At 41.9% G+C, this 13,644-nt stretch overlaps 1 protein-coding gene across 2 annotated transcripts in view; it reads right to left on the reverse strand.

Annotated features, from left to right (window-relative positions):
• Positions 1-13,644, reverse strand: part of LOC115221086 (centrosomal protein of 70 kDa-like) — a 43,968-nt gene extending 30,324 nt beyond the window's left edge. For both annotated transcript variants that reach the window (XM_036510536.1, XM_029791302.2), the window contains exons 1-4: positions 13,474-13,644; positions 10,003-10,149; positions 7,948-8,033; positions 6,127-6,195 (exon numbers count right to left, since the gene is read on the reverse strand). In XM_036510536.1, the coding sequence (XP_036366429.1) occupies positions 6,127-6,195; positions 7,948-8,033; positions 10,003-10,149; positions 13,474-13,476 (305 nt within the window). In that variant the 5' untranslated portion in view covers positions 13,477-13,644. The remainder of the gene's footprint in view (positions 1-6,126; positions 6,196-7,947; positions 8,034-10,002; positions 10,150-13,473) is intronic.

Consider the following 13,644-nt stretch of genomic DNA (forward strand, 5'->3'; position numbering starts at 1 on the left):
TGCCTCAACAGGTCTTCACAAGTAGAGTTGATCCTCACTTGCCTCAACAGGTCTTCACAAGTAGAGTTTTGTGTCCCAAGAAGGGAAGGTATGCATACGTAGGCTGGCTCCATCCCAAGTAGAAGGCCACGGGTTATGGACTCACTTGTCCTGCGGGTCTTCTCGCGCACAGCACACTTCCAGAGGACTCGGTCTCTAGTCATTTCCTCAGTGAGACCTAAAGTTCGAAGGTCGTGCTTCACCACCTCGTCCCAGGTTTTCCTGGGTCTGCCTCTTCCACAGGTTCCCTCAACCGCTAGGGTGTGGCACTTTTTCACACAACTATCTTCATCCATTCTCGCCACATGACCATACCAGCGCAATCGTCTCTCTTGCACACCACAACTGATGCTTCTTAGGTCCAGCTTTTCTCTCAAGGTACTTACACTCTGTCGATTATGAACACTGACATTACACATCCATCGGAGCATACTGGCTTCATTTCTTGCGAGCTTACGCATATCCTCAGCAGTCACGGCCCATGTTTCACTGCCATGTAGCATGGCTGTTCGTACACACGCATCATACAGTCTGCCTTTCACTCTGTGCGAGAGGCCTTTTGTCACCAGCAGGGGTAAGAGCTCTCTGAACTTTGCCCAAGCTATTCTTACTCTAGCAGTTACACTTTCAGCACACCCGCCCCCGCTGCTGACTTGGTCACCTAGGTAACGGAAACTATCAACTATTTCTAGTTTTTCTCCCTGGAAAGTGACGGAAGTTGGTCTCAGAGCATTTTCAGTGTTTATTGTTCCTGAGCATCTGCCACATACAAAAACCATCTTCCTAGTTAGCCTTCCTTTGACATTGCTGCACCTCTTATGTGTCCATAGCTTACACTTGGTGCATCTTATAGAGTTTCTACCTACACCTTTTCTACAGATCGAGCAGGGCCATCTACCTGAAGGCGTTTGTGATTTGTCTACCTTCCTACTGATTACGACTTTGGTTTTAGCTAGATTGACTCTGAGGCCCTTCGATTCTAATCCTTGTTTCCACACCTGAAACTTCTCCTCCAGTTCTGATAGCGACTCAGCAATTAGAGCAAGGTCATCAGCATAGAGGAGCTCCCAAGGGCATCCTGACTTGAATTCCTCCGTTATTGCCTGGAGGACTATGATAAATAGGAGGGGGCTGAGTACTGAGCCTTGGTGGACCCCTACCTCTACCCGGAATTCTTCACTGTACTCGTTTCCAACCCTCACCCTACTAGCAGCATCCCTATACATGGCCCGCACAGCTCTCACTAACCATTCATCTATCCCTAGTTTCCTCATTGCCCACCAGATAAGGGATCGGGGGACCCTGTCAAAGGCTTTCTCCATGTCAACAAAAGCCAGGTACAGGGGCTTATCTTTGGCTAGGTATTTCTCCTGCAGCTGCCTTACCAGGAATATAGCATCAGTAGTACTTTTTCCTGGCACAAACCCAAACTGCATCTCATCTAAACTAACTCTCTCTCTAATTAGTTGGGCTATGACCCTCTCCGTAACCTTCATCACCTGATCCAACAGCTTGATACCTCTGTAATTATTTGTATCTAGGGCATCACCTTTACCTTTGTAGCAGTTGACTATTATGCTGCTACACCAGTCATTGGGTATGACTCCTTTGTGTATCACCTGATTAACTATATGGGTGACTAGGCTATAGCCAACACTACCAGACATTTTGAGCATCTCTGCAGTGATTCCTGATGGGCCTGGGGCTTTTCCTGTCTTCATGCTTCTAATTGCCTTAGCTACCACGGAACTATCAACTCGGATAGCTGGTCCCTCTGTTGGGTCAACATTCGGCAGACTCTCTTTATCCCATTCATTTTCTTTATTCAGCAAACTTTCATAGTGGCATCTCCAAGCCTCTCTCTTTGCATCCTCATTTAGCGCAAGTGAACCATCTTCCATGCGAACACACTTCTCTCCTACACATCACGATTCTCTCTCACACACTGTCTTGCAACGCGAAACACCTCCAGTCTTTGGTCCTCACGGCGCAGAACATTGGCAAATTTTTTCTTATCTGCTTCCCCTCTGGCTAAATAAACCTGTCTCTTAGCTTCTCTTTTGGCAGTCTGATACAATTCCCTGCTACCCCCATTTTTCCAGACCTTCCAAGCCTGTCTCTTTTCTCTAATAGCCCTGTCTACAATATTGTTCCACCACCACGTTATTCTAGGTCGAGAGGGGACTTTGCACCAGCCACAGATCTGGTCAGTGGCTCTCAGCAGGTTGTACCTTAGAAACGTCCAGCTGTCTTCTACCCCCTGTGATGCTCGATCCCCTTCAACCTCGTCAGAGGCTTCAAGTAATATGTCTCTAAATCTCTGTCCATTTGCAGGATCTTTAAGCTTCCAGATCCTTCTTCTCCATATTGGTGGTCTTCTGGTTGTCCTCCTAGTCCTGATCCTAAAGTCACTAACTACCAGTCTATGTTGTGGGGTACATTCTTCACCTGGGAAGGTTTTGGCATTTATAAGCAGCCAACTCTCCCTTTGCCTTGCAAGGATGTAGTCAATTTGGCTGGTATGTTGGCCCGATCGGTAAGTGACTAGGTGGCTGGTAGGTTTCCTGAAGTTAGTGTTGCAAATCATAAGATTATTTGCATCGCAGAACTCCAGCAGCCTGGTTCCCTCCTTGTTTCGGGAGCCATAGCCATAGCCTCCATGTACGCCATGGAAGCCCCCAGCATGTCGTCCAATGTGACCATTGAAGTCACCAGCCACAAAGATAAGGTCTCTGTCGTTCGTTGACGAGGTAGTCTGCAGTAGAGTGTCATAGAATCGGTCTTTCTGTCCATCAGGTAGCCCCGACTGAGGAGCATAGGCTGATATAATGGTTGCTAAACTATGATGAAGCACTAATCTAATCTTAAGTATTCTGTCACATACTCTGATTACCTCAATTACTTTATCTACCCATTTCTCAGCGATAAGTATACCCACGCCACCAACCCCGTCAGTGTTCCCTGCCCAGAAAATCTTGTACCTGCGTTCCTTGCCTGTGAGGAAGCTAGCTGATCCTCCTCTCCACCTTATTTCTTGCATGCAACATATATCCACACATCTCCGTTCAAGCATCTCGACTATCTCACCAGACCTACCTTTCAGAGTGCCAACGTTGAGGGTGCCAACCCTGAGGGTGTGGGAGGCATGGGCTCTAGAGACCCTTGGACGGTGGACAGTAGCTTCGTGTACCTGAAAAGAAAGCTTGCATTTGGCAGAATTCATGTGCAAGAAATGAAGTAGTAAAGTAGCCTTCAGTACAACCTGCATAACACTAGCCTTTCATATTTTGCACTGTATGAACATTACCTTACATAGGTCGAGACTAGGGGTAGGGAGGGGTAGGGATGGTGAGAGCATTTGCAGTCTTCATGGGAAGCAACCCCGGAATGGCAAAGAATAGGAATTTCCGGCATGTGCGGTGGGGGTTGGAGGGCGGGTGCACCGTAGGTTAGTAAGGTTCTGTAAGATCGGAGCTAGCAAATGGGTTTGAAAAATCAGAGTGGCAAGACTAAACGAAAAAAAATGTTTGAGCTAGACAGGGTAATGAGGGAATACTGAAAGAATGAGGAACAATACAATGAGATGGAAATTGAAGAATAGTGAAAGAATAAAGATAAGTGCAAGAATGAAGGTAGTCGTAGCGAGGTTGAACAATTCACTTAGCTTTAGCCAATCATGATCTGTGCGTATTTCGTCTTTAGATATTTTGAAGCGAGTGAGGTTAACGATAATGCGATCGCTCTTTTATATATGGCGATGATGGTTATGGAAGGGGGGGGGGCATAGAGAGACCTAGGGAGAGAGATATGGCGATGATGGTTATGGGAAGAGGGGGACATAGAGAAACAGGGAGAGAGATAGAGTTAGTTAGAGAGAGAGGTCAAGGAACACGTAGTGATAAAGCGGTGTGAGGAAATTTGACTAGGGACGGCATTGTCGATAATAAACATTTGATAAATAGGTTTGTAAATCAACATTATCGATAAATAGGTTTGAAAATCAGAAAAATCAGAGGGAATAATAATCATTATTGATAACTACTATAACATCGTGGCTTAGTAAGGTTCTGTAAAATCGGAGCTAGCAAATGGGTTTGAAAAATCAGAGTGGCAAGACTAAACGAAAAAAAATGTTTGAGCTAGACAGGGTAATGAGGGAATACTGAAGAATGAGGAACAATACAATGAGATGGAAATTGAAGAATAGTGAAAGAATAAAGATAAGTGCAAGAATGAAGGTAGTCGTAGCGAGGTTGAACAATTCACTTAGCTTTAGCCAGTCATGATCTGTGCGTATTTCGTCTTTAGATATTTTGAAGCGAGTGGGGTTAACGATAATGCGATCGCTCTTTTATATATGGCGATGATGGTTATGGAAGGGGGGGGGGCATACAGAGACCTAGGGAGAGAGATATGGCGATGATGGTTATGGGAAGAGGGGGACATAGAGAAACAGGGAGAGAGATAGGGTTAGTTAGAGAGAGAGGTCAAGGAACACGTAGTGATAAAGCGGTGTGAGGAAATTTGACTAGGGACGGCATTGTCGATAATAAACATTTGATAAATAGGTTTGAAAATCAACATTATCGATAAATAGGTTTGAAAATCAGAAAAATCAGAGGGAATAATAATCATTATTGATAACTACTATAACATCGTGGCTTAGTAAGGTTCTGTAAAATCGGAGCTAGCAAATGGGTTTGAAAAATCAGAGTGGCAAGACTAAACGAAAAAAAATGTTTGAGCTAGACAGGGTAATGAGGGAATACTGAAAGAATGAGGAACAATACAATGAGATGGAAATTGAAGAATAGTGAAAGAATAAAGATAAGTGCAAGAATGAAGGTAGTCGTAGCGAGGTTGAACAATTCACTTAGCTTTAGCCAATCATGATCTGTGCGTATTTCGTCTTTAGATATTTTGAAGCGAGTGGGGTTATATATATATATATATATATATATATGCCATAGCTTTATCTTCTTAGAGTTCTACAGTTTAAAATGAACTATTTCATGTTCTCTTGAAGTCTCTATATTCTTGACATGAACGACATACCATTAACGCTGATAAACTGGTAAGAACAAAGCTTCTACAATGAACAGAGAAAACTTTGAGTTTACTTGAAGACCTTGTGGAAAGAAGTGAGAAGGCATCACATGTCCTTCATTGCTGAAATCCCCAAAACCATGACATCATTTCTCTCGCCTCCCAACATTTTTTCTCTTCTACTATTTCCTTCTCTTGTATTTATCCTATATCCTTTCAAAATTTCTCCCAGGCATTACCCATTACAATTCATCTTGGCATAACAGCCCTTAGTGTTTGTCTTCGTCGATTGTTTACTCTGTATGTCCACTCTGTTGTTGTTTGTTCATTCGAAGCCCTAACTCTCCACAAATTTTATATTTTTTAAATTTCTGGATGCTGCTAAGCACAAAATAGGGAGTAGTAAAACAGTCAACAACTGACAAGTAGTTATCTTCTTTTGGTATTTTGTCCCGTACTTATCTCTTGTGTGTTTACATACTTTTCACTCGTTGGTCATGTCCTGTACTTAATATGTATATATATAATTTATACACACACACACATCCATCTGGGAGGCATAAACTAACCAAGAATGCTAGAATTTAAAAGCAGAGAGCTATGAATTTAATCCTGAACAGCTCATGCCACAAGCCTTTTCATCAAATAATATTGCTTGAAATTAGTGTGTTCATAACCCCAAGAAACATGCCATCATCATCATCATCGTTTAACATCCGTTTTCCATGCTAGCATGGGTTGGACGGTTCGACCGGTGTCTGGGAAGCCACGAGGCTGCACCAAGCTCCAGTCTGATCTGACAGTGTTTCTACAGCTTGATGCCCTTCCTAATGCCAACCACTCCATGAGTGTAGTGGCTGCTTTTTACGTGCCACCGGCATAGGGGCCATAGTCCACGATTGGTTGGTGCTTTTTACGTGCCACCGGCACAGAAGTCAGTCAAGGCGGTGTTGGCATCAGCCACGTACGGATGGTGCTTTTTACGTGCCACCGGCACAGGTATCACAACTACAATTTCCAAATGCAACTAATAAAACTTACTGATAGTATTCTAGATCCTTCTCCAACAACTTTATCCGTCTCTCATAGGCTTCCACAATGTCAAATATCCTGCATGATAAAAAAAAAATCATGATTGTCATATTAAGCAGTGTTAATGGGAAGAGAGTGAGAGCAGCTAAGCTGATACATTCAGGAAAGATGACTGCATGGGTGTGAGACATGTGATGCAGAGCAAATGGACTATGAGTGCTGGCTGAGAAAAATGTGTACTGGCAGCTGGGAGTTACCATGAAAGAAAGGGACCAAAGAAAACAGGCAGGGGATGGCAAGGTTAGATTTTAGTATTTGGCAATATGACAAAAAGTGATAACACTGGTTTGGGACATAATGATAAAGTGCTGAATTGATGACAATGATATGGAGGAGAGAAGACGGAAGAGGGTGATAATAAAAGCGAATGGTGGTGGTGGTGATGAGGAGGAGGAAGAGGAGGATTACAATGACACTGATGATGGTGAGGATTGTGATGAAGATTAGGTTTATAATGATGATGTCAGTAGTGGGAGTGGTGCTGTTGGTTGGGAGTGTTTGATAAAAATGTTTGATGTAAGTTATCAGAGGGAAAAAGCCGCAGGAGGGGCAAATCATGGAAACCATCCGAAGATGTGATTCTAAAGACGGCAGACTGCAGAATAGCCCAGCCTTTATCAATGTAGAAGTACAAACATAAAAACTTGTAGTGATGTTACTGTTACTGACGATGATGATGTGTATGTGTCTTTGTTTGGTGCCATATGAAAAGCACCCAATCCACTCAGCAAAGTGGCCAGCATTAGGAAGGGCATCCAGCCTTAAAAACCATGCCAAACCAGACAGTGGAGCTTTGCACAATCCTCTGGTTGACCCCAACCCCCAAGTCCTGCAGTAGTCACTCTACCCAATCCTTCCATCTAAGGACGTTGGCTCTCTGCAATTCTTTGCCCAGATCTTTTCCTGCATGTATTAACTTACAAGTGTGTGCATGCTCATGCGTGTGTTTGTGTGTTTTTCACTTTGTCTTGACAGGGAGTGATAGTCGTAAGCAAGTGTCAATGTCATACAAGTGGTGTCATTCATGTCCAATTTTCTGCAACAAAAATATGTCTGGCCATTGTATGGCCATGGGGAAGAGGGTTGGTGACAAGAAAGGTGTCCAGCCTTAGAAGTGCTTCAGTGTAATTCCTTCAACCCATACAAGTATAGAGAAAGTGGATGTTAAAATGATGACGATGACAATGATGATGACGAGGATTAATGATATCAATTACAGTGGTCAAGGAGGTCCTGCAAAAACTAAGGGTACTGACCCAGGCATATATAAAAAAGATCTAAATAATAATAAGATTAGGAGTATATACAACACATGTCGTGGAGGTGCATGGCTTAGTGGTTAGGGTGTCAGCATCATGATCCTAAGATTGTGGTTTCGATTCCTGGACCGGGCGACGCGTTGGGTTCTTGAGCAAAACACTTCATTTCAAGTTGCTCCAGTCCACTCAGCTGGCAAAAATGAATAATGCTGCGATGGACTGGCGTCCCGTCCAGCTGGGGAACACATAAGCCACGGAAACTGGGAAACCGGGCCCATGAGCCTGGCTAGGCTTTAAAAGGGTGCATTTATATTTATTTACAACACATGTCTGTAGAATATTGTACACCAGCACCAGACAGTTGTAACTTTACTTACACAGACAAAACAGATTTGATTTACAGAGGAGAAAAATGAGAAGCTGAAGCATTCATGCCTTCACCAGTCAGTGAGCAGAGGATTATAATGGGATATTTCAGATAAACAAAAAAAATCTAATAAGACTGACTTACTTTTCATTCATAAGAGATTGGATATTGGCTGTGTGACGCTGGAACTCAGAAAGAATATCAGACCTTTGTGGGTGTAATTTCTGATCCTGACAGATAAAAAAATATGGATTTTGAAGTTAGAGAATTATTAAACACCCACCTACTCATTAACCCTTTAGTATCTAAACCAGCAATATCTGACCAAAATATTCTACCTGTTTTGGGTTCAAACTGGCCAGATCCTGCCTCTCATACCTACTCTACAATGTCATTCTAAAAATAAACAATCACATCTAGCAATGACCTCGCTCGAAAGTACTGGCAAAGATTCGAGTGAGGTCATTACCAGTACCGCCTGACTGACCCCCGTGCCAGTGGCACGTAAAAAGCACCCACTACACTCTCGGAGTGGTTGGCATTAGGAAGGGCATCCAGCTGTAGAAACTCTGCCAGATCAAGATTGGAGCCTGGCTCGCCAGCCCTCAGTCAAAATCGTCCAACCCATGCTAGCATGGAAAGCGGACGTTAAACGATGATGATGATGATGACATCATCAAAACCTCAAAGCTACAAGATAATGCATGATTAATTAAAGCAATATGTATAGTTAAGTATTACATTTGACAGAATAATTTGAATGCTAAAATGTTGAATACCTGGTTTATTTCAATGCAGAGCCTGGACCCAAATTTGAATTTTTTTATACAAGCCATGCCTTCACACCTATCGAACTCAATACCAGTTGTATAACTGTAATCTGGGTTAACTAAATAGTGACACAATATGGAAGCAGTCAAGTGACTACTTAAAAAAATTCAACCAAATCAACTGCATATCTCACAAACAGATATGATATATATAGACATCAGTTGCCAGTGCTTGCATTAATTTCCCTGTATGATCAACATTCAAACTCATCATCATCATCATCATTACCACCACCACTACCTTCATAATCTTTATATAGACTTTCCTATGCTTGCATGGACTAGACAGATTCCTTCCAAACACAGCATCTTGCCATTTGTTGTGTTCCTTTATCATCATCTTTTCCTTACAGTTCAACAACCTGAGATCAGATGTCACCACTTCTGTCCCTGTCTCCTTTGTTTTTCCACTTCTGCAGTTTTTTTTTTCTTTTTTCCAAATTGAATCTCCAAACACTTATTTAACTGTCTGTATAATCCTTATGCATTACACGTTTGTATCAATGCAATTGTCTCTCCAACGCACTCACATCTCATTCCTTTTCTATCCAGCTTATTCCTCAGCTGGTCTATACCTTGTTGCTGATCCACAGCAACATTACATCTACCAAAGCATGCTGGCTTCATTTATCTCCAGCATTCGGGTAATGGCAATTAGTTTAATTATTTTAACAAACACAAGAAACAGCTCTGAACATGTTATAGATTATTAAACATCCTCTGTAAGGAAGAAACTTGACCATACTTGCCTAATTACTGATGAGAAAATCATTAAGTAGATGTTTAACAGCATAAAAAAGCGTGAAAGATTAGTTGTCTCCCTTACTTCTTACTAATTAAAACGGTGTTGTCATTTCCTCAACACATCGTTTAACGTCAGTTCTCCACTGTCACATGGGTTGAATGGTTTGATAGGAGATGGCCAGCTAGAGAGCCACCCGGGCTCCATTTGTCAGTTCTGGTGTGGTTTCTACAGCTGGATACCCTTCCTAACACCAACCACTTTACAGTGCACTGGCTGCTTTTAACATGACATCGACCCAGGCGCTTTAATGTGACACCAGCAGAGGCACCTTTAGGTGGAGTCAGCTCAAGCACCTGGCACCCCTGAGCACCAGCACCCCTGAGCCTGCAAGACTAGGATCTGGCTGAGAGAGAGAGAGAGATGTAGAGGACATGCCTGTTTGCATGGATCGTCAGGATTTTACTTAGCCTAACGTGTCATATGTACTTTTAATTAGGTATTTAATGTCCCCACCCCAATAAACAGTGAACATTAAACGATTTAACATATGTGGACTAAGCTGCTAGCTTAAGTAGAAATGTGGAGTGTCTCCTAAGTAAAGAGAAATGTGATAAAAACACATACCTTCGACATACAGTCTTTCAATTTCATGTTCATAAAGTCTCCCTCTTTTGGTATTTGGTAATATCTGGGACTAATTCCAATGCCCATCCCGTCACCACTGGCATCTGGATGCCTTCGATTGTGACCTGAACAGTCACCATTTGGTTCCTTGTTTTAAAATTCAAAAGATTTACAAATTAAAATCACAGTGTTAATTATAGTCATTTCTTATATGAAAGTTGTTTTTTTTTGTTTTTGTTTTTGCTTTGTATTTTCTTTATGGCTGGGTCAGAGAAGGAAAGGCAGGGCTCATGACCCCTTCAAGGCCCCTGTGAGACAGGTGTGACAGAAGGAAGAAGTTGTCCTTAGTCAGGAGACATGGAAATCAAGTAAATGATTTGATACTCTTTTACTCTTTTACTTGTTTCAGTCATTTGACTGCGGCCATGCTGGAGCACCGCCTTTAGTTGAGCAAATCGACCCTGGGACTTATTCTTTGTAAGCCCAGTACTTATTCTATCGGTCTCTTTTGCTGAAATGCTAAGTGACGGGGACATAAACACACCAGCATCGGTTGTCAAGCAACACTAGGGGGACAAACATAGACACACATATATATACATATATACGACGGGCTTCTTTGAGTTTCCGTCTACAAAAACCACTCACAAGGCTTTAGTCGGCCTGAGGCTATAATAGCAGACACTTGCCCAAGGTGCCATGCAAAAAATTTTTTTTTTAAATTAATTAGTCAGAGATTTGCAGACTAAAAGATAGAGATGAATTGCACAGGGGGAAGTCAGTGTGATTAATGCTGAGTTTGAAATTCATCAGACTGGTAACTGAGAGAGAAAAACATGGGATGAGAAGGAATTTCATAGGGCTAGAATCTAGCCGAGGTAAAATAATTACAGGTAAAATATTTAATCAAGTGCTTGATGAATGCAAGATGATATGGCCAGGTTGGTAGAGGAAGATATATAGTTTGCAATAAACAGGTCATGTAGACATGATACACAATCAGCCTAGCTAGAGGAGCAGAGTATGGTGGAAGAGAGGGAAAGACAGATCATAACAATGGGGTAAGTAGGTGATGAGTGCTGATGAAAAAAACAAAGAGAGCATTGAAACTGGAAATGGAAACTCTTAACCCCCTTTAGCATTCAAATTATTCTGTCAACAGTAATGCTTTTCATTCACATTGTTCTGAATTAATCATGCATTATCTTGTAGTTTTGAGATCTCAATGATGTGATTGTATATTGGCCTGCCAGCCTCGCCTGGCCTCCGTGTCGGGTGGCACGTAAAAAGCACCATCCGATCATGGCCGTTTTCCAGCCTCATCTGGCACCTGTGCCGGTGGCACATAAAAAGCACCCACTACACTCACGGAGTGGTTGGCATTAGGAAGGGCATCGAGGTGTAGAAACACTGCCAGATCAGACTGGAGCCTGGTGCAGCCTTCTGGCTTCCCAGACCCCAGTTGAACCATCCAACCCATGCTAGCATGGAAAGCGGATGCTAAATGATGATGATGATTATATTGTAGGATAGATATGAGAGGCTGGATCTGGTTGGTTTGAACATAAAACAGTAAGAATATTTGGGTCTGATGTGGCCAGTTTAAATGCTAATAGGTTAATGGTTGCTCAATCTCCAAACAGCAGCCAAATCTTCCCCAAATAACACTCAAGTGTCTTAAAAACAAAACACATTGGATAACGTAATCTTAGATCTTCTATGTCAGAATAATAGAGAGCAATGACTTGAATGTGTCTGTTCATAGGTCTACTCAAACAGAGGTGACCCAGGGCTAATTGACAATGACAGCAGGTAATTTCGTCATAACCAATACACTGTTTGGACCAGTGGTTTTCAACCAGGGTTCCACAAGAAGTTACAAAACTGCTAAAATCGGCAGTAATTTTTAATTCTCCTGTGCAGATATGTGTGCATAAGACTATTAAATTATTGTTGCACAGGGGTTCCTCGAGCCAGTGGAATGTTTCCTTGGGGTTCCGCTCCAGCAAAAAGTTTGAAAAGCACTGGTTTAGACCAAATTCCTCAACAAATCTCTATTGAGAGATCATTTTCCTTTTTAGGGTTTACTTACTATGTATAAATGTCTTAGGGAATGTGTTACATGCATCATCATCATCATCATCATTTAACATCCATTTTCCATGCTGGCATGGGTGGAACGGTGTGACAGGAGCTGGCAAGCCAGAGGACTGCACCAAGCCACACTGTCTGCTTTGGCATGGTTTATACAGCTGGGTGCCCTTCTTAATGCCAACCACTTTACAGAGTGAGTTGGGTGCTTTCTATATGGCACCAGCACTGGCAAAAAAAATAGAATTAAACACATAGGCGCAGGAGTGGCTGTGTGGTAAGTAGCTTCTTTACCAACCACATGGTTCCGGGTTCAGTCCCACTGCGTGGCACCTTGGGTAAGTGTCTTCTACTATAGCCTCGGGCCGACCAATGCCTTGTGAGTGGATTTGGTAGACGGAAACTGAAAGAAGCCCGTCGTATATATGTATATATATATATATATATATATTTGTGTGTCTGTGTTTGTCCCCCTAGCATTGCTTGACAACCGATGCTGGTGTGTTTACGTCCCCGTCACTTAGCGGTTCGGCAAAAGAGACCGATAGAATAAGTACTGGGCTTACAAAAAATAAGTCCTGGGGTCGATTTGCTCGACTAAAGGCGGTGCCCCAGCATGGCCGCAGTCAAATGACTGAAACAAGTAAAAGAGTAAAAGAGTAAAGAGTAAATGAATCAATCCCAGTACTTTTTTTTTAATTAAAGCTGGTACTTATTTTAAATCACACTTTAAAAAAAAAAAAAAATTGTTTTTCATATGAATTCCCAACACAAATTCGCAAGAATTTTCTGAAAATTCCAAAAAGTAAATCAGTTATGAGGGTTTATATGAGGGGGGGGGGGCTTAACCCAGAATTCCGCCAACAATTCTGCAAGCACGCCGCCTCGCAAACAAATGATAATAAAGCGGTAAATTTTCACTGAGAAAAAAAAAAAATTCGGATTTTTTGCGTGGAATCAAATACCCTGACTTCCTAATATGCTGCAAATCCCGTGCGGGTGTTGCTCTGGATTGATTCATTGGAAATCGCAACAAAACCTCGCAACAAATTTCGCGTCTACTTCTGGGAGCAGACAGGGGACCTTACTTCGGGTGTTGGTTGTTATTTACAAATGGAAATGCAGAAATCAACAAGTGTTAACTTCGGATTTATAAGCAACGAAGTATGAAGTGAAAGGAAGACCTTTTTGCAAAAGCGGTTACTGTTTACATCTCGTTCAGAGATTTATTATTGAAGTATGAAGTATTGTGAAGTTAATGCATTTCTCAATAATAGTTTGTTAAAGAAATTTCGAACAGATATCGAAAATATTCTGAAATTTTAGGCAATTTCCCTTACTTTCAGTCAAACAAATTAAGAAAAAAGACTTTATAATTACCATATTTGAATGGATGGTTTTGGGTTTTTTTCTTCTTTTAGAATTAAATCAATATTTAAAGTTTATAACATATTATTATTGTCGTAGTTGTTGTTAGTATTCATTTTTTGGTCTCTGAGAATAAAAACATACTCCGCCATCGTAAACATGACAAAACGTGTTCCGGGCTTA

The sequence above is a fragment of the Octopus sinensis genome, linkage group LG17, assembly GCF_006345805.1.
Source record: "Octopus sinensis linkage group LG17, ASM634580v1, whole genome shotgun sequence".
In the NCBI taxonomy this organism is placed as follows: Eukaryota; Metazoa; Mollusca; class Cephalopoda; order Octopoda; family Octopodidae; genus Octopus; species Octopus sinensis.